Here is a 27055-nt window from a genome sequence, read left to right on the forward strand (position 1 = left end):
AGCAAACAGCAAACTATTGCTGGAAATGATCCAAACATAAAAATTGTATATATATAACAAATCTGTTACTTTCAATACTTTCTCACCTTAGCATTTTCAACACAAGGACAAAGAGCCCAAGCTGCACTTGCTTGAACATCTGGGTTAGGATTTTTCAACAGTGACCATAACAAGCGAACTCCATCTAGACTGTCAATTATCCTATTGCAGAACAGAACAAAAAAGAGATAATTAATTATGAAGCGGACAATGTTGAATCTCAAATTACATCAGTTTTTTTGGAACACTGCTTTAACAAACACTGTCATGATCTTAACATACTGTTTTGCTTTATGCAAGTGTTTGTGTTTTACTGTCAGCTAATCACCATCAACATATTCAGTAAACAGTGCTTACTATAGCAGATGAGCGTGAACAAATAAAGACAGAATGTTTTCTACATAAATCTCATTAATGTTTCCTTTTTTCCAGCACTGTCATTCAAAATTCTTACAGAAGATAAAGTAAACTACATTATAACCAGAACTCATAAACATGAAAACAAGCATGTGACTTTTTAACGATCTGCATGTAAAGTGAAATCTGAATTCCAGCATACTGGCTTCTTTCATATAGCAACAAATACTTTCCAAAACAAATATTTGTGCCCAAAACTATGTACTTAACTTTTTATTCAGTCTATGTTTAATGTATTTACCTTGCTCTATGACATATTTTAAAACACTATGTTTCTAATCTAGCATTAGAAATTAAAATGGTCACACTACAGAGCATCCTTTGTTGGGCACGAATAATGTGTAACTTGTTTCCCATGTGCTCCTTACTAACAAGACCAACACTGAACACTATGTTATAATTACTTAAACACACTGTAATCAAAGTATCTTCATGAGTAGCTGAGAAATCAATTATCAGCAGAATCATCTCTACACCATCTGCGTTATGTTTACATATCAATCAGGCTTGGGGATCATAACTTCACATTAGGTTCCAGTGAATACCCTAAATGGAAAGGAAGGTCAAACAAAACTCAATAGCCTTTACTAACATACCATTTAAAAAAAAAAGCTGCGTTAAACTCAAAGCAGATAAGTTGGAGATGAAGAAAAGTAAGTACACCTTCATTGTCTAACCTCAAAAGTAAAAAATTCAGCTGCATACGTGTTTACATCTTTCATTGTAAATGTGAGATAAATTGAAATACAGATGGAGCTTCAAAACAGCAGATAAAACATCTCGTTTGTATTCATTATATATGGTGTGCCAGGAAATTTTAAAACTAATTATAAAATGAACTTTGTATGTAATCCTATCACCATTTGGAGCAGAAAAAATAATTAAGGACATGTGATCTGTCTAAAATAAGAAAGGATTTTATTCATAACATTTTCATGCAAACTGGTTAAACAACTATGTTTTTCAAAATAACACTTTTTGCACAAAGCTATGGTTAAGCTAAGACGCTGTAAATTTTTTAAGGTCTGTCAATTTTAGTACAGCTTATTTTACATGCTCAGCTCCAAATCAACTGCAAGAAAATCATGCAAAGGACAAATTCAGAAGTCTTAACACAACAAAATAAAACAGCATAATCATGAACTACACAATTACACATATATGTTCACATAGTAAGGATGACTCAAGTAAAAGCTTCAAAACAAACTTTTAAATCCCTCCAAATCCCAAAGACTTTTAAGGAATTTTAACATTACTCTCCTGTCATTTCAGAAAGCACAAGGCATTTTTTCCTATATTGGAATTAATTAAAAAAAGAACCCATGAATCTCTCCTCTAGTCAAGTGAGTATCTGATCATATACCAACATGAGGTACTTCCTCCCAAGAGAAGCTAAATATAAATGACCCAGCTCCAACCAGTATATAAAAATCAAGAGATAGAAGCCAAACGCTGAGCTCAGATTTTTCCACCACACTTAAAAAAACAACCTCTAGGCTGATTGATCTTTCCTTTCCATTTTTTTAAAGCTTCCTTTTCAATTTACTTTCATTTTCTTTTCAGTTTTCTTGTCTTCAGTGTTTCAAGGTAAACTAGCCTCACTCTATTGGTCATTTTCTGAAGAAGAATTCTGCCTTTTGCTTGAAGACTAGAAAGACCAGTTGTCTTAGATGCAACACAACCCATCTCAGAATATCTCTAAGTGTAGTTCTCTGACCATTCAACATGTATAAAATCAAACCAGAAAACACTACAGACAAAACAAAAGAATCTCCAAATTACATTGTTCATCCCTGAGTACTGCTTTCTCACAGTTACACTAGATTAACTCAAAAAGAACGACACTCTTAAATTCTCATTCTGGAAGAATTATCATTGTGTAATCACTATGCAAGCACAAACCCTTTTATTTTCATCTTGCTGAGAGCATATATTTGCCAATTAAGAAAGCATTGCTAAAGAGTTCAATACTTTATCTTTCTGTGGTTTCACTACACACCCAGCAGATGAAGAAAATGGGTGTTGAATGAGCGTATCTGCCTTAACAGCAAAGGGAACACTAAAATAAATGGTCCTGAAAAATGTTTCCTCTATAAAAGTGCTTAGACATTAGTTTCCTTCCTATGTGAAAATTCCTTTTTAAAGCTGACAAAAATACACATTCAGGTTTCTTTACCAATAAACAAGAAACAGAGAAGAAAATAGACCTGTAATCTTGAAAATTTCAGCTCTGATGGCATAATGCTAAACAGTATTCTGATTTGGTTTTGTAAACAGTTTTCGTATCTAATTTTCTTCCCAAAATGTATTATAATAATTAGGAGGATGCTGTAATAAAGCTGCTTATTGCAATAAATACAAGCAAATATACCATAAAATATACTTTGGTTGGCATTCAATTCTGTATTCATCCATAGCTAGCATGTTATTCACTCTGTGGTTTCACTCACTTAAATTATATATTTCATAATAATTTGTCGACATTCTGATGATAAAATTAAACTACAGTTAAATCCAGAGTAAGCAACCACTCATGGGACTGTTAAAACACAGGTTTTTTAATAAAAATGCATAACATTTTCTTTGAAAGCTGAATGGAAACTCATAAAATTTGACATAATATGATATTTAGTTGATATAAAAATCTTAATGTTTAACACTTAATTATTCAGATATTTAAGTGCTTTATAGAATAGCTGATTGTCATGTATCTAATGTACAGGACATTATCATTAATAGTCAAAATCTTAACAGGCATGAAACTCACCCAAAATAGAAATATAAACTTTATGGTAAGTAATTGCTGTCTGGTGCTTCACTATAAGTACATAACAATATATAAATATGTGGAGTTCCAGTGCAAGAGCCCACTGTTGTGGCTCTATTCCTTCGCACAGCTGAGCCATCTCACAAGAGAACTGGACCAGTTCTTGTAATTCAAAGCTTTGTACTTCATCATATACTGATCTTATTTGATCACTGATACAATTTAGAACAGGTGTAGATTATTCTGCTCCTCAAAATAACCAGCAGTAGTTGCACTGGCAGTTAGAAATGGCTGGAGGGAAGAGGCGCTCCTGTGCTGGCCAGACACCATTAGAGCAGAGGTGAAGGGATATGCAGCTGGCATCACTCCTACCAAAAGGTAACTGCAAGGTGTATGACCAAAACATCTTCCTGCTTTCCACACAGAACTGCTGATGTAGGGTGTACATAGAACCGGTCTTATGGGCAAAAGATTTTAATGTGGTTAAACCCTTTCAGAGACTACTGGAATGTTTAGTATTGCAGTGAATTGGTATTTGCTATCTGACCAGAGCAGATAACTTAACAAGATAATTTTTGTTGACTTCTGTTGTCTATTCACAGGCAAAAGTTGCTTAACACAGGCTTTTCAAATTATTTAAGAATCTTGATATCATGAAAACATCGAACATCATGAGCAAGACATGGGTCACAATTCTAACAATTTACTTTGCTTTTTAAAATCTGAAACTAGCAAAGCTGTTAATCCTAAATAGTACTTCTCTTTCAAATTAAAACTTAATATTGAACATTTCCAGTAGTAACATTGACATGAATTGCTTAAATACACATACATACACGCAGCTTAGACATCTGTTTGTCATATCTATCATCTTTCTCTGTTACAATGTTGTTTGCCAAAACTTTGAGAACTCTAGTTTAATTGCCTGCCAATTAAGACCACAAACGCAAATGTAAATAAACAAAGTTATACTGACTCTGTATTGTGCTCACTGGTAAGATTACAGGGTTTAAATCTGGCAGAATGTAATCTCGTCTTTTTCGAAACCACAATTTAGCATTTTCCTTAAAACTTTCACTAGTTGCTGCAGACTGCTTTGATAAATAGTATTATATACCAATGACTCAAACTCCATCTGTTTGGCTAAAATAACTGTACATTTCAGTATGTAGTATTCTAAACCCTCAGTTTAGAACACTAGCAATGAAGTCTATGGGTTTTCAAATGGAGAGGGCAAATGAAAATAAAGTGACAGTCAAAGAATAAGCACCAGACCTTTGTTTTTAGTAAGAGAAAAAGAATAATTATAAAAAGTTCTTCAAAAAGATAAACATACATTAAAAAAGTACTGCAGCATCTCTGTCATGGCAGTGTAGCATGGAGAACAGCTTCATGCTGTCCACAAAAGAGTAAGAAAGTTCAGTCACATAATTATGCTTTTTTTAAGATAAGTCAACTTATTTTTGGCTCTGATAGAAGCTGGCTGCTATTCTTTATTTTAAATAGCTCAATAGAGCCAATAAGAATCACTTAATTGCTTGAAGTTGCCTTGAAGTAAAGGATTGGTGCAGAAAAGTAACACTAGTGTACTTTCCATTCAGCAGTTGTAGAAGTTATAGTGTCAGCCAGAAATGGCTGCAATAAATGTCAGAAATATAAAACACAAAATACATGTAGAAGATGTAGATTCACTTATGCTTATCTACTAGTCTATCTTCATCAGAGTAGGCTTCCTCCACGGAACGTAAGAAAACTGTACAGCACTTCCCTCATAATTTAACTCCACTGCTTCATAGAACACTCTCAGGTTTTTATAATCCACAATAATATTTTTTTCTTATAATAAACCCATCCTCTTCATAACATATCCTTGAATCATTCACAGAAATTATGTGAGCCCTACACTTGGTCTCTATGGTTTCCACATACCTACTGCTGCAAGAATAACCACATTCAAAATAGAAGACTGCTCAACTGAATATTTAGTTTCTAACCCACACTTTGTTAAACAGACATGAAATGTAAGAATATATCTGAAAATTCTAAATCATTATGAGATCCTATCTTTATATTTTTCTGCTTTTTTTTCTGGGTTTCTAGTACATATGGAAGTCAATGATAGCAGAATTCAGAAAAATCATCATAGTTTTCAAAATTTCTGTAATGCCAAACTAAAAAAGTAACCCTAAAAACAGAGCCTGTCTGTACCACATGACAAAGAAAACAAGCCTCAAAACCAGCCAAATTTGTCAACACAAAGGCTAACAGTAGAGAAGAACTGCTCACCTAGAACCCATCAAGACACTCTGAGAAATAAGTGATTATGAAATGAGGAATATAATAGGGTTCCATCTAGATGAGTAAGAAAGACCATAAACAGCTAAGTATCAACATGCAATGGAAAGTTCTCATCACCTATATACACTTGCAGGCTTCAAGTGGCTTTGCTTTGCTTCTTTTTAGAAGATAATCTTGGCACATCTCCATATCCTTGTTCAGATGTGCCTTTTTGGTTAAGAACTTCAGAAAATGTTTACAGAAAGAGACTGAACTCCACAGTAGTTTCTAACAAGGCTGCTTATTGTTTTGGGCCCAAATTCTGTAAACGGAAAAAAGTCATACTACAGACTGTGTGTGTATATCCTTCATGTCCTTGGTGACTTATTCTTCCCCAAAAGGAGAGGACATTGGATGAGGAGATACAATTTCAGCTTCTGTTGTACTGGTCTGAGAGGCGGAGAAAGGAGAGGAATAGATGTACTTTTTTTGTTGTTGTTGCTTTTAAGTGCTCTCAACCCTGTGAGAGGTAGAGCACTCAAGCAAATCATTTAAACATGTGAACAGTTACACTGCTGTCAGTGTTTTAGCTAAGCATTGGTTTTAAAAAATTTGCTGGGTTGGTATCAAACTTATCCCCACTGGGATGAGTCACGCTTCGGGAGAAGACAGCAGCATTATCTCTTCTAGTACTACAAGCCTAGCTAGCACAACACATCAGGTACGTGCCACAGGCTTGCTAGTAATAATAAATTTTGTGTTACAGGTTTTTTGTAGTAGTAAAAAGTATATTCTACTCTTAGAATATACTCAAGATCTTGCTTACTTGTTAATGTTTTAAGATGCTTTTAAAAACCCTTCTAGAGTTGAGAACTTCAACAGAGAATTTTTTATATGAACCAAATTTTATTCCTTTGTTCACTCTTCACAAAGTCTATAAAATTTTGTCCCAAACAACCTGTGCTCTCTCTTTCTTAAAAATAAGATGGACTTTGTTCTATCACAATTTTAACAGCAACTTGTATTCTTTTTTATGCTTATACTGAACACATTCCAGTATGAAGCTATCCATACTGGATACTACAAGTGACAGTTCTGAGTATACAAGTATGTCTGAGGTTTTATAAATATCAATTTATATTTATTGGCATTTAAGTTTTTCAGTATTTGCAATGCTAATTCTGTTAAGTTTTTCAGTATTTGCAATGCTAATTCTGTTAGGTTAATACATAACACTAAAGACTGATTTTTAGTGAGATGTCTTGAAAGTGATTTCGTTTATTTATAGTTTTATGCTACATGGCTAACTGCTCATACAACCCATGTTTACAGTTGTGTACCATCCAGCCTTTTGCCACTGGGTGACAGCCAAAGCATGAAAACAAAAGCCCTATTCAGGAAAAGAATTCCCTGCACTGCTATATGAATATCAAGTGAATTATGCAAATCAGAACAGGAGGAGCTTAATAAAACTCTCTTTCTGACCTTCCTTATGTATACGGAGGGAAATATGCCGAGAATCTTCAAGTAAATATCCCTGTAAGGGAACTGTAAGTGCAGTAAATGCCGACCTCAACATTTAACTGGAAACTTAATCATAAAACTCAAGAATCTTTGTAACTTATACAAATCTACACCACAAAATCAAAGAGAGGAACAACTCTCTCAGTAAAAAGACATCCTTTTTCTTTGGTTTTGCAAAGGAATAAGAGGTGAGAAAAGGTTCCAAAACTGCCTGAGTTCACAAAAGGAACGATGGAGGGGGACAAAATACAAAATACTATAAGTACGCTACTTCAAAAAATTTATTTTCATGACAGTAAATGGGCACATTTCCTTTTTAGAATAACTTTCTCTAATTTAGCCTTTATGATTATTATTTATGATTTGATAACAGACGTAAAAGGACAAGGCAAAATACATACCTATCATGCAGCACTTCAAAATGGTGCTTTGTAATTTTGAATTTTAAGTTTAATAAAACTCAATTTAATAAAGGTTAAATTGGTTTTCCTCAAAATGCAAAAGATATATATATATAAAATATATGTATTTCCTTAATAATGTTTTTATATAGCACATTTACAGGAGGCTGTAACTAACCCACAGAATCCTGAAAAAAACCCGAAAAAGTAAAATATCCTTTTAGGTCAGATTAGAATTGACTATATTTGCATCAGAATTACTAAATATTTTTTAATATTTAAAATGCTATATATAGTAATAACTCACATCATATTTTCAGTTTCTGTTGCACATGCTCCTACTGCTTTGTTGACATTCACAAGTAGTGCCTGATCTGTTGCAGTTAGTAACTTCACTAAAGGTGGTATTCCACCACATCTGCGGATAGTACTTCGATTTATTTTCTCCTGGCAACATTCTCCCAGTGCTCCAACGACATTTATAAGGACTTCTTCAGGCTGATCAGTAAGCAGTCCTACCAGAGTTTCTATGGTTTGATATTCCCGAAATCTAAAAGACAGCAATAAACCCAAAGTTATTATTTGCAGTATGTTACCATTATAAATTTAATTTTATAATTAAATATCATTATTATTGAAGTACAATGTTTAATTTCTGTATGTAAAATCATCTTGCTGAAGAAATCCTAATACAGGTAAGTCATTCCAATCACTTAGAATAAGTGTGATATAGAACCTACTTTTCTCATGACATTTCCCTAATTTAGTTATCTAGGAATCTCTTGAGTAGTTTGAGGGTTTTCTAAACCTTGACATGTGGACACAACATCTACAAATAGCTGAAACAAACCAGAGGACTGGCAATTACTATGCTATCCTGACCTCAGCACTTTTTCCTGCTATGTTAACAATAGCTAGAGTAGTGGTCTACCAGACCCTTCTCCACCTCTCTGAACCAAAGGATCACGAGCCTTTAGAGAGTTTGCCCTGAGCAGTTCTATACTTAGTTCAGGCCTAATACATTGCATTTTCCTAAGGTCAGACCCATAGTTCTAGTACACCTCTACTGTACTATGTTAGATTTCATTCTGAAATTAAGAAATAAGTTGACAGAAATTTGACTTGATTGCTATATTAATACTTTCCTCATTCTTCATAAAACTTTTGGTACTGAAAATCAAAAATACGGTTTTTTTAAAATCCTGGAGGTCCTATCCAACAAAGAGATGTGTGCTAAACCTTAGAAGTTCATCTTTCAGAACAGGATGTTTCCTCAGTGCTAGAATCATCTTCTAAGTTTGTTTTGTTCAAAACTTAAGAGGATTATTTATACTTAAATACTGTATCTTCCTTTCATACATTTTCTGACACACCTTGACAGTTTCACTTGATATATCAAGCTAGATCTAACCTGTATCTAATCTAATTATCAGAGATAATTTCTCTGAGGGTACTGAGTCCTCATTTGTGTTTCCCTCCCAGCCCCTACCTTCTGGAAGTGTCTACTTGAGCTACAAAAACTGTATTTTCCAAGAATCAGTTGCACATGTGGCTTTTCTTTCATACAAAAAAAAAAATTAATATTTCTGAGATTTTTATGGCAGACTGGAGCTGTTTCAATAAAACTTAATCTTTCCAAGCTGGATTATCATCATAACAATTAAAGTAACTGAGAAGTGAGAAACTTTCTTTTTTGGTTATTCAAACCTTTGCTTAAAGGGAAATCTTCCTCTCTTTGTTCACTGTAACTTGGAAGTATCCCTATAATCATTTTTTTCAAGAGTAAACATCAACAGCATGAATAAAAGAGCAATAAAGTAAGCAAATAATTAAAAAAAAAAAAAAAGAAAAACAAAGCAAAACAAAAAACCACCAAACTGATTTTCTCTGGCTACTTTTTCTGCATTGCATATCAACGGAACGACAGGAGCTGGCTCTGCAACAAGCAGGCTGCTCTCTGACAGAGCTGCTGGCTCGGGCCATCTTGTGTCCAGAAGCAGAACGGCTCCTTGCACGCGAACTGGAATGTGAGCTGGACAGGCCCAGGCACCTGTATCAGCTCACTGCTGAGTCAGCACATCACCTCAGCAAGGTACTTCAGGTATAGGAAATACTGTGGAGCACTTTGAAGGTAATTAAGTGTCCCTGCAGGAACCAGCAGGATTTGTTAGTTCCAGCTTCAGGCCAGACTCAAGCTCACCCCTCCAGATCTACCTAGGTGTTTTCATACCGACCTCACTCCCTTTTCTTTAGTGCCCTCCCATCTTGAGTTTGGACACAGTTTTAATGCTTCAGACTCAGCACTACATAATACACGAATTCAGCTGGAGCTGTGCCTGGCTAGTAACCTTTGTGGAGCACCAAGCACTTGCCAAAGATATGTGAGTAGCCCAACAAAAATCTGTTTGCATTTGGACAGAATTATTGGCTACAGCTATACTAATAAATAAAACAGGCAAGGGCTCATTCTCTAGCCCTGAGGACGAGAAGCACAACATAGCATCCATATGGCTAAAATCTCTTCTCCTCACAACTCAGGGTGGCCTCGCCCATTCTGCCTAATGGAAACAATCTGTTGCCTGCACTGTTCCCAAGGAGTGTCTGGGCATTGTCTGGGACAGTGCTTGCTGGCACAGGCCAAACTGTGTAAGGGACTGGCAGTTGAACTGTACGGATAATCCTAACATAGTGCCTGAACCCTGAAAGGTTTGGCCCTGTTTAGTTTACTAGTAGAGAGAGAGCCATTCAGCCTGTCTCATCATTGATTGATCCAAAATCAGGATACCTCTGTGCAGATACCCAAAGCCCACAGAAAAGAAGGATATACCCTTCTGCGAAGTTAGGTTACCATACAATCAAGAATGCAAAAAGCAGTAGGACAGCAGTAGAAGATGTAAAGACTATGGGTTTGGGAACTCAATAAGGACAGTAAAAAAGCCAGAATGTAAACACTTAGAGTGGAAATCTTCCTAATTTTTATCTAGCCTTTATCTATATTTGTGCTTATTCAGCAAAGTACACTAAAATGAGGGCTGCAGGAAGAGGTTACCTCTTACTTATACTCTTTCTAACATATGAATCTTGCATTCTTTTGTACAGAACAGCATAACTTCTAGGAAACCTAGCACATATGCAGCAGAGCCAGCTTTTTTTTTGAGGTAAGGTGCATGAATATGGTAAATTAATTTTAGATGAGGACATCGAGTATTCTCAATGATGAAGCTGTTCCATGAAAGGTGGAGGGTGATAACTCATGCTGTCACATTCTCAGACAATTACTCAGGACCCTGGTACAGAGAGGTTGTAGGTACCTATGGTAGGACTCTTATCAGTTAATTCCACTCATTTAGAAGCTGGGTCTCCAGACTAAGCTACTTTCCTAAGACCCTTCTGTAGTCAAGAAGAGCAGCATCAAGACTAACTATCCTAAATGCCAGTATATTTCTAATATGTATTAGACATCTACTCTAGAATGACATCATTTGCTCTCTGTCTCCCTTGATGTAAGACATTAAAGTGTACTAAGAACTCTGTCTACCATTCAGCAGTAATTCCAGCTTGTAAGCTACACAGAGGAGAGAGGATATCAGATATGTCCATATATCAAATGTTTAGTATGTGCTGGTACACCTCCTGACTCAGTGTCCTATGTCTTAGCTATTCTTTAGAGGCATCACTTGTCTCCATTGATTCTTAACATTCTAGGATCTGAGCACTGTCCACCATGCCCTGATGAGGTCAGGTGGGAGTTTTTTAAGTACTATGAAACCTAAGTTGAAAGTCCAACTGATTATAAAGAATGTTTTTGAAGAACCATGACACAACAATTTTGAAAAAAATAGAGGTCCATAAAATCAAAACACAATCATGTAATAAATGCTTGTAAAATTAAATTGTTACTTTGACACGTTTTCTATACTGATAGCACATTTCCAGATTGCTCCTGTCACAGCTGCCAGAAGTTTCTTGTTTTCAGAGTTATCAAGCAGAACAGAGAGTGGTTGTAGACCTCCATGTTGTCTAACCAGGTCACGTATTTGTTTATCTTCTGCACACTATACAAAACAATTAAATATATACATTATATAAAAATGTGTAAAATTATGTCTTCAAAAGCTAGCTGTATTACATTGTAACTAGTAAAATCTAATACAGAAGAAAATTGTATTAAAGTACCTGAATATGCTAACAACTCACTAAGAGAGTTTGACAGTAAACTGCTACTGTATATGCAGCAGTGCTTATACTGTCACATTGTCCACTTTGTGAGCAAACAAACATAAAAAATCCAAAGAGTCTTCTCTCCACTGGCTACCCGTGCAATTTAGGACTTGCACAAAAGAAGAGCAAGTAGGAACTTAACTACAGTATTAAATATGCAGTTAAAATATTCACAACATTTTTATAAAGTAATTTCTTACATATTAGAGAAATAGTGAAATTAAGAAATATTAAAACTGACAACCACATGAAAACAAGGGGCTAATTCTGGCTCCAATCTACTGATTATAATAAAATTACCTTAAATATGGCACTTGCACAATGCATCTGAAGCTCCTCATGTTCACTACTCAAATTTTTCACCAGGTTCTCAATCATTCCCTCTGTTTTTATTGCAAGCCTGTAACTTGGCTAAAAAGATAAACTGCATCTTTTAAATCCAGTATATTAATAGTTAATAGGTCACAATAATAATACAGTGCTACAATTCCAGGGTTTGGTATTGAGAAGTCTTGTACTTTGTCACAAGCACAAGTAATCATTGCCTTGAAAATACTACTCATGATCTCAAAGGTAAGCAAATATAGAAATTCTCTGCAGTGCTCTTCCAAGCACCTGTAAAACCAGGTGCTGCAAGTGTAGCCACTTGGCTTAAAGAAAATGCAGAATATTCTGAAAGGTATCCAGACTCCCTGCTCAGAGCCAAGAAAGTAAAAGGTGCTTCAGAATGGGATCACGAAGTACCCCCCCACTTCATTGATAACCAGCAGCCAAAACAACAGATCTATACCTAGAACAAGGTTAGAAAAACAGGCATTGTAACAGGGGATCATTGTTTAAGAGAGGGGAAACATCATTGTAAGAGATGCATTTAATATTCTTTCCAAGTTAGAAGTCACCCCCTCAATATAGACTTATTTAACCTGAAACCTGCCAGGTTTGTGTCTCATGCAACATGCCTAAATTTGTGTAATTCAAGAAACTAATTTTTAAATTCAAGAAACTAAATTTTTACAGTGTTCAATAATGCAAAATCTTTTGAAAACTCATGTCTTCCATGTCTCGAATTCTCCAAGAGAAGGTATTTATATTTTTTACCTGAAGTACAATACACCTTACTTTCAAATATGATTCTATAAATGGAGGTATAGAATCATAAAAAAATATAATAATTTAGGTTGGAAAAGACCTTCAAGACCTTTGAGTCCAACCATTCACCCAGCACTGCCAAGTCCACCTCTAAACCATGTCCCTAAGTGCCACATCTACATGTCTTTTGAACACCTCCAGGGATGGTGACTCAACTACTTCCCTGGGCAGCCTGTTCCAATGCTTGACAACCCTTTCAGCAAACAAATTTTTCCTAATACCCCAATTAAACCTCCCCTGATTCAATCTGAGGCCGTTTTCTCTGGTCCTATTGCTTGTTAGCTGGGAGAAGAGACCAATCCCTATGTCGCTACAACCTCCTTTCAGGCAGCTGGATGGTGTTATCAGATCCTCCTCATCTCCTTTTCTCCAGGCTAAACAACCCCAGCTCCTTCAGCTACTCCTCATCAGACTGGTGCTCCAGATCCTTCTCTAGCTCTGCTGTCCTTCTCTGGACTCCAGCACCTCAAAGTCTCTCTTGAAGTGAGGGGCCCAGAACTGAACACAGGATTTGAGGTGCAGCATCAGTAGTGCCAAGAACAGGGGGTGATCACTGCCCTGGTCCTGCTGCCCACACTATTGCTGATACAGGCCAGGATGCCACTGACCTTCTTGGCCACCTGTGCACAATCTGGCTCATGTTCAGTCACTGTCAACCAGCACCCTGAGGTCCTTTTCTGCCAGGCAGTTTTCCAGCTACTCTTCCCCCAGCACTGCCTGGGGTTGTTGTGACCCAAGTGCAGGACCTGGCATTTTGCCTTGTTGAACTTCATACCACTGGCCTCAGCCCATGGATCCAGCCTGTCCAGATCCCTCTGCAGAGCCTTCCTGCCCTCCAGCAATTCAACATTCCCACTCTACTTGGTGTTGTCTGCAAACTGACTGAGGGTGCCCTTGATCTCATTGTCCCCATCACTGATAAAGATATTAAACAGAACTATCCCAGTGATGTAATCACATATATGGTCATGGTAAAAAATATTTGTATTTGAATTTAAAAACTGAATATACTCAAAGCTGTGAGATCTGCCATGGTTCACATACTACTCCCAGCCATTTAATTAAAAAATACATGGCCTTTACTTCATTACAAGCTGTGACCTTCTCAAAAACACTTCGATCACACAAAGCATCTACTTCCTGATGGGATAACTGCCCTGATTTAAGTGACATTAAAATGTAATACTTCCTTTTAGTAGGCAATTGTTTTAATGCTTAGAAATAACTTAGCTATATGTGTTTACTTACCTCTGAGGCACATTCTTGTAGTGTTCCCACTACTGGGATTAAGATGTTTGCATCTGAGCATTTGAGCCATGTAGCTAACAACGGAATGCCACCAGCTTTACGGATTGCTTTCTTGTTTTTGGTGCTTTTGCTGCAGCTCCAGAGTGCCAAAGCGCCACAGCGTGCTATTTCCGTATCTTTGGCTTGGTGTGGTGTCCCCACTGAAACACACTCCAACAGCCCAACCTAAAAAAAACCCATATTTTTTAATATCTAAAGGGAAGTTTGATATTATACTGCTTTTTAATTATGGTAAACACTACCACAATAATCACGTATACAACACGACGTATTTTTTTAACAAAAATACACATATGACAAGGGTACAAATTTTAATGTCTGCTTACCAATTTCCTGATTCCTCCATATTGCCTTACTGTCTTTCGTGCTCGTTTAAATCTAGCAACGTGAGCAATTGTTTCAGCTGCCAAACATTTTAGATCTTTATCTGGAGAGTCCAGTATTTTCACCATGATCTCTAAGCCCCCAAGATCTGCAATTGCATGTCTGATCAGTATATTTTGACTAATTTCCTTCAGGATTTTTAATGAACCAGTCTAAATAATGGGAAAAAACAGATGTTAAACATTATTTAATTATAAAAAACATTAACATTGTTTAAAATGCTGGGTTATCTAAAACATCTTATCTTTTATATTTAAGAAACTGAAAGTCAAAGAAATTGATTTCTTTCTCAAAAATCCGAAGAAAAAAGAAAATAGAGGAATGAGTAAAGAAAGAAATCAATTTTCTTTACACTCTATAACTTTGAAAATTGAAACAATATTCTAATAGAAAGGGCATATTCATAGATCTGTTTGACAAAGCTGCTTACCTGACAGTTAGTTTCTTCTGTATCAAGTAAATTAATTAACACTTCAAGACATCCAGTGTCTTTGAAAGCCAGCTGACACGATTCTTGAGCCATATTGAAATCTCTCATTGAACACAGTGCAATTACAGTAGCTGTTGGATCACCTGCCTAAAATAAAGCAAATAATTAACAAATCTGTAAAGTGCTCTTATTATAAAATGTAATCACTTCCACTCATACTAGTAAAATCACTACTAAAGAAGAAACATGTTAGAGTATTTTGATTCTATTGTGTTAAAAAACACAGACATAGAAAGAAAGGGAATTATTGATAAAGTCTGCAAATGTCATAAAGATTCAAGTGAGTGAATAGCTCAGGTGACAAATGACTAATATGGCTTTCTGTAAATGGACCAGTAAATTAGGCAGTCAAGTATTGTGAGCTTTGTACAAGTGTTTGCAGATAGCTAAAGAACACAGAGTGAAGATACAGACATTTCAGAGATCCTGTCTGCATTTTTGCATTGGTATTCCAGAGATTCCAACAGGAATCTTCCATTGTGGACATTTCAGAGGATTTTTTTCCTGAGATTGAAGCCCTTGTAGAAAGTGTTTATTTAAAAACCCTGACATTTATGAACAATAACAAATTGCCGCTATTAGATCATATTCAGCTGAGTTATAAAGGAAACGGTATAATAGTGGATTCAGCAGAGGTGGCACATATCCTCTCACTTCAAACTGCCCTGTTACTGTCCTGTGAAACAATAAATGTTATGTCAACTTTGGAAACAGCTCAAAGGTTATCCAAGGCCTTTTAGCCAAAAATATGCGCTGGAAAAATTGGTAGACTGTAATAAAGAACAGAATTAGCAGTCAGTGAATATAATATTCTTGCAACAATATGATATACTTAGAGCTCCAAAGAATGACAAAAGTCATCAAGCTGTGGCAATGGTGATCTAGTTGATATGTCCAAGTGGACTCCATAACGATTTCGACAAACTCAAAAAAGGAAAGACCTAAGAAAAGAAAGTAAGCCACTGTATTATAACAGGAAAGACCATTATTTGGATTGGAAAGAATGACTGAAGGATAGGAAGCTGAGGATAGGAGCAAAAAGTCAGTTCAGTTAAGGGATGTGATTTAGTGGAGTTCCATGGATCCGTGTTGAAGTTATGTGATTCAACATACTCGTAAACACCCAGAGAAATGGAAGGACTAGTTAAGTGACAAAGTTTATCAACAATATTATAATTCAGGGCCTGTTGTGACAACCTGCTAAAAAAATTACTAGGACTAAGAGGGTAGTAAAACAGCAAATGAGAAAATGAGAAATTGTGCACATCAGAAAAAACAATCCTAACTCCATAGATGAAATGATAGTTTTTCAGCTGACCATTAAATATTAGAAACGATATCTTGAGATGGCAAACAAATAAACATAATATTGGTACTTATTTGGTAAAAAATATTGAACAGAGAACGTCACTATACCACAGTATAAATCTACAGTTCACATACAACTTAAAAACTTCAAGCAATTCTACAGCTTCCCCCTCAGGAAGGTTACTATAGCACTGGAAAACTTTCAGAAAAGAGCAGCAAAGACAATCCAAAATTTTTTTAGTCTAAAAGAGGGACGCCTGAAGGGATATCATAGAGGTTGACGGTGTTAGGGATGGCCTTGAATGGGACAGAGAGGGGTTGACTGTCCTATGTTTCTTTTAATACAGATATAATCTCCTTTCATAATGAGGTATAATAGGGTTAAGGTAGTTGGTTCTTCAAATGAGGTAACAGACTAGTTGTGAAATGATTCTGTGAAAGTTAAAAATTTTCACTGAAGGTCAACAAAAACATAAATATGTCATTCAACTCTTAACCTCCTGTGTTAAAAACAAGTGGTAGCTTGAGAGTATTAGAAAGCTATGTTTGCCCTGTTCTTACTTCGCCCTGGGCAATCTTTTGTGGTACTGGGTTTCTTCTGCCTTGATGAACTATGATAAGAACAGCGTTTCACACTACTATAGGTTATATAGTCAAGTTTCCCACATTTGTGAAAATCAGAAGTCAGGACATCAGAATGCAAAAGATGAACTTTAACCACAGAAAACTTCCATCCTGATCATCGTGTCTCCCCTCCTGTTGCAGTCAGGTTATTGGGATACACTGTCCTCTGATCTGCCCAATACAGGGGGTTTTGAAGGTCATACAAATAATGAAAACAGGATATAACTTGAAGAGTTCTGTTTTGGAAACAGAGTATATAAAAAAGACTAGGGCTGTTGGATATGAATTTGAGATTACAGTGTAATATTTGATTAAAAGGATGAATTTTGGGATATATAATTGGAAGAACTGCATAGGAACATACATATTCTCTCTTTTTAGGCACTTAGGTGCTTGTGCAATTACCACTGAAATTCTGTGTCTAATTTTCCTTCTTACTGTTCTAGAAGGAAAGCGAAAAGTTGGAGATGATTCAGAAAAGAAAAATTCAAATTATTGTAAGCCTGGAAAATAGTTGCATTAAGAGAGACACGAGGAATACTATTTAGTTTATTAAAAAGTAAATTAAGGTATGAATCATTCATAGTGACTAAATAAATCTATTATGAATAGGAGCGTGATCACAGAGAGCTCTACATTCTAGCACAGACATTTAATGATTTGAAGTTAAAGGTACTAAAACTTAGATGAGGAGTAAAGTGCAAGTTTTCCATTGTGTGGTTAATTATCCTTTGGAAGAAATTATTTAGGAGCAATGATAAGTTTTCCATCAGTGGAAATTTTTCAGTCAAGAGTGGAAGATTTTCTAAACAATAAGCTCTATTTCAGTCACTGCTACTAGACTTAAAGCAAGGAAAAGATCAAAGAACACAACACAGAGAGTTAAACCATATGACAGTAGATTCTTTTGAACCTATAACATAGGTTTAGTGTTAACAAAATCAGGGATGGACCAAGCTGAATGGAAATTAGGAGGGCCGAGCTACCATGTGGCTGCAACAGAAGCTGAAGCACATGAACAATGCCAACTGTGGAAGTTACAATTTGGGATACCTAGTAAATCACATTACAGTATCCACCTTCTGCATGCCTCTGAATTCTAGGGAAGCTTTGGATCCCATCCAGATCTGAACTGTGCTGCCCAAGCCCATCTCTTCTAAATGACAGTTTTGAATCTGTGAAGGACTTTTAGCCAACCCCTTCCAGTTGTGCACATCATAATGAAATACAGAATATTGAAAAACTGAGTAAAGTTTGCTAATATGAAACAAGTAGATCTAGCAAAACCAAAATTTTTGCAGCATATTACTTAAAAGTAAACAGAAACACTATGACAAATACAGTAAAAAAAGTATTTAAATTCAACATGCTCTTCCTACAGTTAGGATAAATGTAGTAGAGAATCACAAGTGAGAAAATCCAAAAAGAATGTAAGAACTACTTCATAAAGTTTGAGACCAATAACTCCTATCAGACAAAACACTTCTGCTAATCAACAAAGCGTATTCTGATAGTACTTCATAATTTTTACTTAAATGTCTTGTAACAATAGATATACACAGAATTTCCCCACAAAAAATATTTAAATATAAAGGTAATTTTTAAACATATGTAGTATATAGTGTGCTAAAGAAAGATACAACTTTTTTATCTTTTTTTAATCATCGTTATCATCTTGACTTCAGAAGAATGAAATGTGTCTTGCTTTAATAACATATTTTCATCTACTTTGAAAAATATGTCCCAGGGTATAAGATAGCGTAAGAATTTCTCAAATGTTTTCATAGGGAAATCAGTTTATCCACACAAACAAAACTAAACTATTTTTTTAAAAATCCATATGATATGATTAAAAGACTATACTGAATATCCTACAGCTCAAAAAAACTAACAGCTCTCCTTTTATGAAATTTATGGTCTTTTCACATATCTTAGGCTTTGTTATTTACTTTGCTTTGTATAATAAAAACTTTGCAGCAGGTGTTTTAAGAGAAAACTTATCTTTTTATTATTTTACATAAATGCAGAAGTATATCACTAACCTGAAAAGTGATGTCTCTTCTTTTGCAGACTGCTTCTCCTAAAGTGAAACTCCACTTATACCTAACATAATAATCCATAATTCCCTTATCTTACATGTATAATAGTTGGCATATGATATTTAATATAGACCAGATTTTTAAAAAATAAACAACTTTTATTTTTCTTTTACTAAATAAAAAATAGAACTGTATATAAAATACATATATATGCATTTTATTTTTTTGGTTTCAAAAATGAACACACCACTTAAAGTGTTTTTAATGTAAAACCACAATAAAATATTTCTCATATGTGCTGAAGCATCAGTTCCACAAAATAAGAAATATTAGTGACGGTTTCAACAATTCTTTTTTTGTTTCTTGAAGTTATCATTACAGTAAGTACTGCAGTAGTTACAGAATAGATTTTAACATGCATGGAAATAGTTACCTCTCCATTAAGTTGACATAAAATCTGCATCATGTTGTTATACCATTTGAAATCTGATATGTTGGATGCAAATAGACTCTACTGGCAGATCAACAATCAATTTTAAGGTTTGAAATTAAACACAGACTTAGTTAAAAATATGCCTCTTCCTATATATTGGTATAACATATATATCCATAAATTAAATGAAAATAAACCAGTATCACCATTACACTATCAGTAAAACATCTTCTGTGCAATGTATATGTAATGTCTCTGTTATGATACTCAGGGCTTGCAAATGACAATTACAGAACTACCAACAAGATCAAATAAGAATGAAAATAAAAGAAAAACACAAGCAAATAAGGACACAAACTAAAATATAGTTACCAAGGAACACACAAGTTCAAACATCATTTTGTTTGATACTTCTGTAATAATCAAGAGGATAAAATCTGTTAGTCAATGGCAAGCTTTCAACAAATGAAACTAAGAAAGCTAAAAGCATTAAGGGGCCTTTTTATGCATTAACTTTTACTGTTTTCTACTAATGTTTACTTAATGTTAGTGATGGCATAGTGAACACTGCCTATACTAAGGACATAATTAACTAGTCAGTAAGTACTTAGATAACTTAGATGTTTTCATACTAGATGAGCTTAATGGATTCTGCTCTTTGGTGCTGAGAGAATTGGCTGATGCCATGACGAGCTTGCAGAACTGTAGATAAAAATCTGTTGTTATCAGTGGAACACAATATAATCTACCAATATCACAGTGTTGCCAAACAAAAAAAGCAAACTTTACAGAGAGACTTACACCCAGATTTGTAAGATACAAGAAATCATCCTTCTTTGGTTTGGCACTGATTAAGTTTAAGTGCTGTGTTCATTCTAGGTATCACACTTCAAAAGATACTGATAAAGTTGATAAAGACCAGAGGACATCAAAATATCTCAAAAGTATGATCTTCACAGAAAAATGCAAGGAACTGGAGCAGTTTACTCTGAGGTAGAGCATAAGGAGGTGGTTTAAAGGACAGCTACAATGGTAATCATCTGTTCACCAGATCCAGTGTGAGTAAGACAAGAAATAACTGGGTTAAATGGCATCAGGGCTGATCTATGCTAGGCAAATAAATAAATAAAGGTAAGGATATTTGAATTTTTGAATATATTGCTTGCAGCACTTATGAAATCTCCACAACATGAACGAAAAGAGAGATATTTGTCCAGAAGACACACAAAGAATTGATGCTGTTTTGGAGGCAAGCAGATGGAGTCAATGACCTCCTACATTCTGCTCTAGTTCTATTTTCTGTTGTTTATTGTTTGTGAACTTTTACTACCATTAAATTTTGTAAACATTAAATGTTTTTGATATTTCCTTCTTTTCTTTAAAAAGAAGATTGACCCATAATAGATAATATGATTAAATACAGAGAACAGATAGTAAAACAGGCCTAAGATTTCAATAGCCCATGTCCCATCCCAATTAAACCCTTCCCAGTCAATACAAAGCTTTAAGTGTTGAAATGATGATCTCAGTTCAGCGGGCTAGGAAAGAAAGACACAACATTTCCTCTAGAGTCATCTCTGGAAGGGGTAAACGCCATGAAAGTTTTTTTGCAGACAATCTGCCAGCAGGCAGAAGCATTAGCTCTACAGGCAGTTGAGACTGCACAGGAGACTGCAGGGTATCTAATCCAGTACAGTCCACTGTATGGCACTCCTACCCTCCCTGTTCCTTCTGCTTGAACCCTCTGACATCATAAGTGGCATAATTAGGCCACTTTGGGTGACCTACAGCAGAGATCTGTATCAGAGTTCAGAATTGTCACAATTGCCACTAGGGAAAGGACAGTTTTAAGAAAAAGGCAGCACTTATACCTGGACTCGGGATAACAATGATCTTTGAGTCCTTTGACAGAATTGCTCCCTGCTACTGACCAGGTGCCTTTTCCTAGTATCTCTCTTCCCCTCTTTCAACTGAAACCTAAAGGCATTATTGGAGTACAAGTAATAAAAGTACTAACAAGATTATAAAGAAGATTATTCCAAATTTGTTGCTCAATTTGTAGTAAAATGAACCTCCATGCATGGAAATATATAAACATTACAATAAAGTTACAGTGCATTTCAGTTTCTTCAGAGAAAGCAAGATTAAATAAAAACACAATTATACTGTTTTTGGCTCACAAACATCTCTATAAATATGGTACCTATTTGAAGGGGGTTTTAATTAATTTATTTAATTTGTATTACGATTTAGAGTGAACATGACTGAATGCAACCAGAAAATGAAATATTGTTTTACTTTGCATGGCAATGTCAAGAACAGGGTTTTTTTGTTTAGACCTATGTTTGAAATTTATTTTTCCAGAGTAAAAGTTTATTTTCTGTATTAAATAATTCCTGGATAGACAGAATAATGTGCCTGTCTGTGATAGCATGTCCATGACTGAATAACAGGAAAGAAAATTGCTGTTTGTGGGCAGTTTTGTCATTCTTCTGTATAATAACACCTAGTTTTGATTATGAGTATATATAATCAGAATGGCAATTACCATATCCTTGACAAAACTAAGACCAAACGTACCAAATCAACATATTTTTAGAAAACACTGAACAAACAAAATAGCATAATGTGATATCCAAAAGACAGTAGGTCAACTGATATTGTTATACCAGAAAATTTTCAATTAAAATTCATTAATGGAATGAAAAAACTTCTAGAACAAAAACATTGTTTAAGTGGAATCCCAGCCTAAAATATTATTAAAATACTGTCATTTTTATAAAAGGAGGAATCCAAAATAAGTAGTAAAGTATGAAACAGAATTCTTAGTTTAATACTTTGTCAGTTTTTTATTTTCTGTTAAACTTGACTCTCTCAAATCACAGCCCTTTTGTAATTTTCTGCTGGAAAATAATTCAAAATTTAAATAAATTTTGATAAAGCATAATGAAAGACTGAGTATTGCAGTACAACATGAATAATATGCTTCAGCAAGGCAGTTTTTCTATGCTAGTGAATCTCTAAACACTCTGAGTTTTGTTATGGTTTATATATTAGTTCCAATATTTCATTTCAGTTTATAAAACATACAAGCTGCAACTTGTTAAGACATGAGTTATGGACAAGTATAACTGAGTTATGGAATAATTCCCTGACCCACTTCCTGAATCTTCTGGCGTTCTTTAGCTACAGCCTGGCAGTATGTAAACCATACAGATTAATATAAGTAAAGCCAGTGGAAAATCACAGGCATCATGAAGTCTCAAAATCCAAAACATTCACACTGGACTACAACAATGCACAGAAGCTGCAGTTTTAATTGCAGATTAATACCTTGACCCTGACCCTACACAGTGGCAGAAGTGACATATATGTCATGACCCAGATACAGTGAATATAAATTGTCGTATTTTATGAAACTGAAAAGAGTTTCCAAACAAAAGAATAAGTCTATTATTTTCTGCACGAACCAGAAGGTTTTGTTAGGCAACCGTTGATTCTGTCTTGAAAACTCTTCCAAGAAATGTATCCATTCCCTTAACTTTCCTTTTCTGATTCATAGTAATTGGATTCTACTATAGAGAAGGCAAGACTCTCTATACAGTTCATGTGCAAACATATGAACTTTTACTTCACTGGACTAGGAATAATAGATTTCCTAGTAACTTCTCAAACCTCAAACTTGGAAGGAAGTGAAATGGTGACCCCAAAACCACAGAAAACCTGGCCAAGGTAATATATAATATCTCTAACAGTGCAAGTTTATCTTCTACTTTTTTGTGAAAGTTTCAGTTTAGGAGTGTATTTCCTCCCCAGTTGCATCTAGACAATTTTGTTAAGACGCTTCATTTGAGGAAAATAAAGCATATATGTTTTTAAAAAGAACATGCTAAAATTAGAAGGAAATAGAATTGAATGAGAAAAGGGTCTAGGATTAAATTTTAAAAAGAAAAAATCCTACACAAACAGCACTATTGTTACCAGTATTTTAACACTGAATTTAACATTGTAAACCCTGACTGGAGACTTTGAGATGAGACATATGCTGTCCATAACACAGATGTACTATTGACCTTGTGTGACAGTGTCAGACCTGCCTAAGCAATTTTGACTTTGCCTAGTAGTTGGCTCACAAAGAGGATAAAAGCCTTAATGTTATTACAGCTATTTTAATTTTATGTATCCAACTAATTCGGGAAACCAGTGGAAGTGAATCTGAGGAGAAAATTTAATGAGGTTGAACTAGGAAGGATCTGTGCCTCTACAGACTACTGGAGAGCTCACACACTGTTGAAACAGAAAAGACATTTTAAACTAGCAAAAAAAAGATTTTGCAAGAAAAACAGAATGATAGCAAAAGTTTATGAAGAACTAAGAGACAGGTGTCCTCTGGACAAATAAAACAAAAACAGGGCTTAGTGAGAGCATAGGAAAAACAAATATAGATGAAGACATGGCTGAAGTACAGGCTTGCCTCTGAAACAACTGTGTGTATAGTGAGCTGTGATTAAATTGAGCCTAGTCAATGTGGAACACCTAAAAACAATGAAGAATATTGTTCTGTCTACTTAAAACTCTTTGTAGCTTTCAGACACAATTCTGTTCTAATTCTTTAGGAAAGATAATGATTTGATTACCTACTTTGTGAATATAAAGCCTGAAGTCACATTCAGACAGCTCTGGCAATTTACTATTATTTTAAAGGTACTATACTTACAGTGTCAAAACCATAGTTCATTAATTTAATTACCTGCTTTTACAATAGAATACAATCCTGCAGAAAGAGGAGAATCAAACATCAGTTATTTTACATTCTTTTCCTCAGTCCTTAATGTTTGACATACCATCTCTTCTTTCTCATCTTTTATTGAATTCCACTTTTTGTTTGCTTTTTTTCCCTTTTATTTCTAAATTGTCTTTCATCTCATCAGCTATGAAACTCTTAGGAATGTGTGACCCTCTCAACATTAATTAAACCTCCACTACACAGAAATTCATCAGAGTTGGTGTTAATGGTCAAAATTCAATTGGCTGTTCTGAATTTTATATGTCTCTTGTGATGAGGAATGATTGTTTGTACAGTATTTTGAGGAGAGAGCTATTCGAGTGCTTCAGAGTTGCCAATTATAATAATAATTTGAGAGTTCACCATTTGCCAATATTTCCTACCTAGTAAATTTATCATAAAAGTATTTCTTTTTCCTGATCAGCACAATCTAGGTTGTTAGAAAATACATATCTTAACTATAATATGCAGTTTTCCTATATTTTTATTTCCTTTTTTTTCAGTAATCACATTCTTTACTGAATTTTAAAATAAAATCTTGGCTAATACTGGAAGAAGAGAGCAAGAGACGTTCATGAAGAGTAGAGAAGAGAGTGATATGAAGGCTGACAGGTTAGCCAAGGCTGACAGGTTAGCCTAACATGTGCTTAGAAACACTAGCAGGTGGCACATGATTCTGTCAGATACATTTGGTATTTTCTGAAAAATAACAGTCTACCACTTAGCCAAACTACAGGAAAACTTATTTTCATTTGAATAACCTTCAATTTACTCCACCAAATACTTTCATCATGGAAGGAGGAAGATTTATTGTTAGACATTCTACTAATAAGATCAGGTAAACTACCTGCAAAGTTGGTCAGTCCTGAAAAAAAATTATTACACAGTGTCAAAAGTATTTTACATACAAAAATATTTTACACGCACTTATATGTGCTTATTTTGTATTTAACAGCTAAAATATAATCTCATGCAAGTCTGACTAATATGATATTATAAAGAAAAACAACATGATGTGCAATATATGTTCTACACAGATTAGGTACTTTTACTCCTGCTATTAGATTCTGACATTTGCACCCATTACACATATAGGGCCAGATTTCAAGACTACAGACTTTGTACTTGCAGTTCTCTGTGCAGTTTGCTATTCAGGAACATCCATAAACACCAGAGATTTTTTTCTATGACTATCAAAAAAAATTCGAGCAGTATTACAATGTGCAAAATAAGCAAACAAATGCTTGGTACTTCAGCAGGTACATTGCAACACTAGCGCTACTTTTTTCTTGTCTTACTAAATTTGAAATTACTTTTTTGAAACTTTAAGCTTTAAAGTTTCACTTTAAAGGATCAGTATTTGAAGACCCATTTTATTCCTTAAGCTGGGATGTTCATGTCTTTTTTTGAGGTTCTGCATTTTGGAATAAAATAGAATTACTTTTCTACTACTCCCAAAATACAATTTATTTCTTCACCCATTGCTCATGAAGCTGATTTAAATTTTTATAATGAGTGTTAGTGTAACTTTTCATTTGCACAAGAAGGTAATAATTTTTTTGAAAGGCTGGATGTTTTCTATCACAAAATTTTATGAGGAAGATATGTATTTTTCAGGTATCTAAAACCTTACACCTCAAGTACGACAAGTCTCATCTTCGACATAAACTGTGACTGACATTATATTAAGGCATAGAAGGGAAGTGTGCAAGCATTCAATTATTGACTGCCTCCTGCTTACCCTTGATGCAGAAAAAAGTCACACTGCAAACCTTGCATAGAGAGTGCAAAATAACTCCCCACACACATCCAACTGCAATTTAAGATTTGGTCCTCAAATGTTCCAAAATATGCTCCCTGTTACTGTAATAGTTTAGATCCTCCTTGTCCACATTCCTGAACTTCAGGCATACATGGATTTCCTATACCTTCGTTTGCCCCAAGTCCCTTAATCCCAACTTCCAGATGTTTCCATGTTTTTTTCCTGGGAAATAAAACTACTCCATACAGTTTGTCAAAAATATCTACAAGAATCTCTGATTTAAGATCCTCTTAGCTCCTGGCAGAGTCTCCCTGCATCATTTCACTTTCTATTTGACTTTCTGCACTTTTAATCTGCACCTTTCTTCCCCAAGAATGTAGGACTCACCACTCCTTCCTGCAAACCAATACACAGTTGCATATTGCTAACTGATAAATTTGAGCTTTCTGAGAAGAGAAAATAAACTGTGCCTGTGGTGCAGAGGCCACACTACACCCTCCTGGCTCAGGTCTCCCTGTACTATAAAAGGGAAGCAGAAGTGATGGGCAGTAGGTCTTGTCCAGCCAACAATCACTGCAATGCAGTGAAAAGAAAGAGAGAGAAAAACGAGAGAAGAAAGAAAGAATGGAGAGAAAGAAAAAGAAAGAGGCAAAGGCCAGAAGGAATATTCCTGTACATTCCTGCCTCCCTGGTCTGTTTGACATCTTTATGTAAGCCCACTACAGAGGGGCCTCCTGCCAGCTACAAAAATGTTGCTTGAACACAGCAGCCTTCCAAAGGTTCTGCCAAAATTCAGCTGTGGAGCAGCCCTGAATACACCCAGTGTATCCTGCAGGTTTTGTAACTTTTCCTTGTCCAGTGAGTGAGATTTCATTGAGTCATGTGATAGATGTCCTTCCTTCCCAGCCATCCACTGCTATGCAGCACCAGGGCACATGGGCACCTGGGAGCTGGTGCTCAAAGCCACAGTCAGGGCACATCCTCTGTGGCTCCTGTGAAGTGCCATAGCATTCCCCCAGCTCCTGGACCTGGCACAGGATGGGAAGAGACATCAGATTTGTCCATCTATGATTCTGAAGTATAAAAGAAACACAATGCTGTTCTGGGAATGAGGTCTTTTGCACTG

General features: G+C 35.3%; 1 protein-coding gene across 1 annotated transcript in view; it reads right to left on the reverse strand.

The window, feature by feature from the left end:
• Positions 1–27055, reverse strand: part of ARMC4 (armadillo repeat containing 4) — a 78433-nt gene that overhangs the window by 37128 nt on the left and 14250 nt on the right. Inside the window, exons 10-16 of the mRNA XM_018075913.2 lie at positions 14918–15064; positions 14430–14639; positions 14044–14268; positions 11947–12057; positions 11326–11480; positions 7733–7975; positions 87–201 (exon numbers count right to left, since the gene is read on the reverse strand). Coding sequence (XP_017931402.1) covers positions 87–201; positions 7733–7975; positions 11326–11480; positions 11947–12057; positions 14044–14268; positions 14430–14639; positions 14918–15064 — 1206 coding nt within the window. The remainder of the gene's footprint in view (positions 1–86; positions 202–7732; positions 7976–11325; positions 11481–11946; positions 12058–14043; positions 14269–14429; positions 14640–14917; positions 15065–27055) is intronic.

Source organism: Manacus vitellinus, unplaced genomic scaffold (genome assembly GCF_001715985.3).
Source record: "Manacus vitellinus isolate BGI_N305 unplaced genomic scaffold, ASM171598v3 scaffold_3_pilon, whole genome shotgun sequence".
Classification (NCBI taxonomy): Eukaryota; Metazoa; Chordata; class Aves; order Passeriformes; family Pipridae; genus Manacus; species Manacus vitellinus.